The following is a 5000-nucleotide window of genomic DNA, read 5'->3' as shown; positions in this document are numbered from 1 at the left end:
CCATGCCTATTTCGACCCTCTGCCCAACATAGCTTGGAGGTTGCAGTGGTAATCGTGAAGATAGTGTCCGTAATGGACGTGGTACAGACAGCAGGGCTAGTAGAAATAGGGCTCTAAACTACAAAGTCACCTGCAATATGATGCGAACTTCTGGGTACTCAGATTACCCGCGATAGGAACTGATTTGACCAGAATACTTTATTGTAGGCCTTGTGGTTTAGAAACCATATACATCTTAGGTGTTGGTATACATCGTAGGTGTTTTCCTGTTAATTTGTTATGTGGGTAATATGAAAAAAGGAAAGTAAACCTGCTCAAATATGTTCATCCAGTATTTACTGAAAGGTGCATAATTTGAGGTGCTTGCCATCCAGTGGCAAATTAGATGGGTAAATTTACCCCTTCATAAACTTTTGTTTTACTCAAAGATTTTTACATTTACAGTAGGACTTTATCTCTGACCACTTTCAAGCCATGGCCTTTTGAAATTTTGATATAAAAATCCAATGGTGTTGCTTTCTTAACCCTGACGCCTATAGTTTGCCAGGTTTAAAAAAGTTATGAGAGGAAAATATTTTTATTTGGTGTGAAACACACACATACCTGTTTTTATGTTTTTCATTTGTTTTATAATTTGTATTAATATTTATTTTATCATTATTTTATTTATAAGCTAAGGTTGCTAGCACAGGTGTCTAAAACTAGATAAAAACACTTGCACTTTCTGTTTGCAGTTTTGTGTGGTATTTGAAAAAAGAACATTGCATTTTCAGAAATAGCCGGCCCTCCAATCAGATGACGTTGGCAGAATTGGCCCCCAGCTCATTTGAGTTTGAGACCCCTGCTTTAGCTCCTTCTATACACTTCTCTTAAAACGAATGTGTTGGCCCCAGCCGTGGCGCAACTGGCTGGGGCACCTGCACCGTACGCCGGCGACCCGGGTTCGATTCCCGCCCCGTGGTCCTTTCCGTATCCCACCCCGACTCTCTCTCCCATTCGCTTCCTGTCATTCTCCACTGTCGAATTAAAGGCAGAAACCCCCCCCCCCCCCCCAAAAAAAAATATATATTTAAAACAAATGTGTTGAAAACAACACAACTTGTGTTGTTTTTAACACATCTCTCCATCCAGAGAGGGACAACACAGTTTGTGTTGTGTCCTTTTTTTATTTGTTACACAATGTGTGTTGAAAATAACACAACTTGCACTGAAAACAACACAACTTCCAACTTGCGTTGTTTTTTTTAACACACCTCTGTGTCCAGATAGGGACAACACATTTGTTTTAAGAGTGTACACTGCTGTGTTTTAATGCTTTCTCTACAACCGGATTCATCGAGTCTTCAAAGTGAAAGCACCTCTATATCTGCCTCTATCTACCTCTGCTGGTCTTTCTCTCTGTAGATGAACAAACCAAACAGCACAACACTCCTGAGACACGTCAGACGTGTGGTGTGCGCAGAGCAACTCAAACACTGTCGGACACGTCGTGTGCGCAGCGCAACTCAAACACCGTCAGACGCAACGTTGAGATCCCCCCCGCGGTGTAGCGCAGCAGGTAGCCATGGCTCCAGCGCGCCTCTCAGACCCAGATGAAAATTTGATGTGTGTGGATGTGCCGTGCGGCTGTTGATGCTGCCGAAGACCGGGACAGCGGAGGTGATTCCAGAACACCATCCACTTCCTCAGCCCATCACTGGCTATTAATCTCCTCTCAAGAGACTTCACACACACACACACACACACACACACACACACACACACACACACACACACACACAAACACACACACACACACACACACACACACACACACACACACAGTGCTTCATGCACTCCCTTACACTTATCAAACACACCGCATCTGGGCATCCCTGACTGACTAATACAGTATGTGTGAGGGACTTTACAGATAGTGGTCCACTCTGAAACGGACGCAGCCAAAACTTTATCAGTAGCCACCTGGTCTGGTGCCGCCCTCTCTAGAAACCTCCCCTCCCCCCAACCCCCCCCCCCCCCCCCGCCCTAAATATCCACAATAACACAAACAGATAGACATGCTTTCAAAAACAATGGCCAATGACCGGATTCAAAACAGCCATTCAAAATCATGCAGTTTTTAAAACAACTGTGGAAATCACTGAAATATCATGGTTACTTGAGTTTGTTAACTATGTCATTGCCTAACATGGGTCCTGAAATCATGGAATGTTAGCCTATAGGTATCTGTTAATGAAGTCAGAACATATGCAGTATCTGACATTTCACAATCACACTATTGGCATTCTAATTCTACCAACTTCAGAAGCACACACAGCCTTCACAGTTCTAATCTATAGTATAAGTATATATGCTCTTTTGATCTTTTGATACTCTTTTTATCCCAATCCATGAATTAGTGAAACACACTCAGCACACAGTGAACACACAGTGAGGTGAAGCACACACTAATCCCGACGCAGTGAGCTGCCTGCAACAACAGCGGCGCTCGGGGAGCAGTGAGGGGTTAGGTGCCTTGCTCAAGGGCTCTTCAGCTGTGCCTACTGGTCAGGGTTCGAACCGGCAACCCTCCGGTTACAAGTCCGAAGCGCTAACCAGTAAGCCACGGCTGCCCCTTTTAATCTTACTGACACCAGGAAGACATGCAGGCACGCACGCACGCACGCACGCACAGACACACACACACACCTTCATCGTCAATCCATTTGAGTGTGATGGGTTGCTGCTGATTCAGACTGCAGATCTCTCGCACCTCGTCACACAGCTCAGGGTACGTCAGACTGGCCTCCAGATCAGAGATCAGCATGTCCCTGAGGGTGAAACACACACACACACACACACACACACACACACAGAAAAAAACTATTAATCAAGCAAGAAGTAGCCTAAAGTGGAGGATACATGAGAAATGCTGGGCAACCACATAACCGGTTCCATGTGCTCTGATTGGGCGATCATGATAATTTGTTTACTGATTATTTAAGCTCCCCAGAAACAAATGATTCCTAACATCAATGGGAATGGGCCAGAACAACAATACTCAGGAACATTTCCCAACATTGCTCAAAAAGTTGCCTTGTGTAGGCCACCATCATCATAATGCTAAGATTGGTTGTTGAGTCATTCATAAACAAGAGCATTAGTAGGCTGTCTGCAGTTAGCAGTATGCAACAATATATTTATTAACATGTGAGAGATGATGACAGCCACCATGTGCCCAGAGTCAAGGGTCAGATCCTATCCTAAGCCTTCATGTCAGAGCACAGTACATGATGTCACCCTTTAGTAGTGTGACCAAGATGCTGAGTTGAGCTATACACTGACCAGTGTGCTAATTAGCATGCTAATGGTGTAGCATTGTGTGTGTGTGTGTACGATGCATGGGTGTGAGGTGTGTGTGTGTGTGAGTGTGTGCACGTATCGTATGACACTAATGACTGCAGTGGGGCGTGAAGGCTACAGGCTACACAGGAGAGCCTGTACTTCAAGTGACAGAACACACACAGCATGTGCGTACACACACGTACACACACACACACACACACACACACAAACAGGGCAGGGCGCAGCACTGGTCAGTGAGGTGGACTGGGGGCCAGAGGGCTGCTGAGGCTCATTATCCAGATGGCAGCTAGCCTCAGCTAGTCCTCCACCAGCGTTTTCCAAGCCACTGGGACGTCAGGGCAGACGCTCTGCTTCTCTTTTCCAGTTAGTCTCTCCATCAACCTGTCCCTATATCTCCTCATGTCTGTCTTTTCATTCCCTCTCTCTCCTCCTTATCTCTCTCTCTCTCCCTTTTTCCATCTCTCTTTTCCTCTCACTGCTCTTCTCTCCCTCGCTCCTCTCCTCTTCTCTCCTCTCCTCTCCCCTTCCTTCTCCTCTCCTCTTCTCTCCTCTCCCTATCCTTTTTTCTCCTCTCTTCTCTTCTCCCTTCTCCTCTTCTCCCCTCTCCTCTCCTCTCCTCTTCTCTCCTCTTCCTCTCCTCTCCTCTCCTCTCCTCTCCTCTCCCTATCCTCTCCTCTCCTCTTCTCTCCTCTTCCTCTCCTCTCCTCTCCTCTCCTCTCCTCTCCCTATCCTCTCCTCTCCTCTCCTCTCCTCTCTGGCCCCTGTTTGTGAGTGAGAATGATGTCTTCCAGCTGTCTGTAACGTGGCTGCCAGGTCTCAGAGTGTAATTAGTGACAGCAGATAACATCCATGCCAGAGTTCATCTGCAAAACACTTTCTCGGAATCAGGCCACACAAAAACACACACACAAACACACACACACACTCACAAACATGAACACACATACTCAAACATGCACACACACACACACAGACACACACACACACGCACACAAACATGAAGACACATACACAAACATGCACACACACACACACACACACAAACACACACCGACATGCACACACACACACACACAAAAACACACACCGACATGCACACACACACGCACACACACACACACACACACACACACACACTCAGAACAACGTGGCCCCTGACACTACATAAATGAATGAAATTCAGCTGAATTGAGCTAAGCTGCTAAAGCAAAGTACATTGCTGTCTGTTTGGACTCCCATTGAGCCAGCACACATGAGACTATTAATGGAAATGCAGTGCATACATCTTTAATATTAAACATCTGCTAAATATCAAATGGAATGTAAATACATTTCAAATGTAAATATATGTTAATAGAAATGTTCAAAAGTTCACATGTCTGACTTTTTTAGAGTTGACAGTGTGGTCTCCAGTGCAAGAGACTTGACTGCTTGATTGCGCTTGTCTAGGTGTGTTCAAGATCAGTCTCCAACACACACACACACACACACACACACACACACACACACACACACACACACACACACACACACACACACACACACACACACACACACACTCCCACTGTTTTTCATCCTAGTCTTGCACGCAACCCTCTCGCCATGGCAACGCAATCTGGGCACTAGATCAAGAATGCCCACATCCCCCACTCATA

General features: G+C 45.8%; 1 protein-coding gene across 1 annotated transcript in view; it reads right to left on the bottom strand.

Moving 5' to 3' along the window:
* prkcz (protein kinase C, zeta) overlaps positions 1-5000 on the bottom strand; it is a 167867-nt gene that overhangs the window by 153778 nt on the left and 9089 nt on the right. The window contains exon 2 of the mRNA XM_076276455.1: positions 2689-2810. Coding sequence (XP_076132570.1) covers positions 2689-2810 — 122 coding nt within the window. The remainder of the gene's footprint in view (positions 1-2688; positions 2811-5000) is intronic.

Source organism: Alosa pseudoharengus, unplaced genomic scaffold (genome assembly GCF_046254945.1).
Source record: "Alosa pseudoharengus isolate Yale_2024_CS ecotype anadromous, Long Island Sound unplaced genomic scaffold, YU_APseudo_1.1 YU_APseudo_1.1_scf_9, whole genome shotgun sequence".
NCBI classification, from domain to species: domain Eukaryota; kingdom Metazoa; phylum Chordata; class Actinopteri; order Clupeiformes; family Clupeidae; genus Alosa; species Alosa pseudoharengus.
The sequence above is the reverse complement of the archived record's forward strand: the minus strand, read 5'-3'. Positions and strand labels throughout refer to the sequence as shown.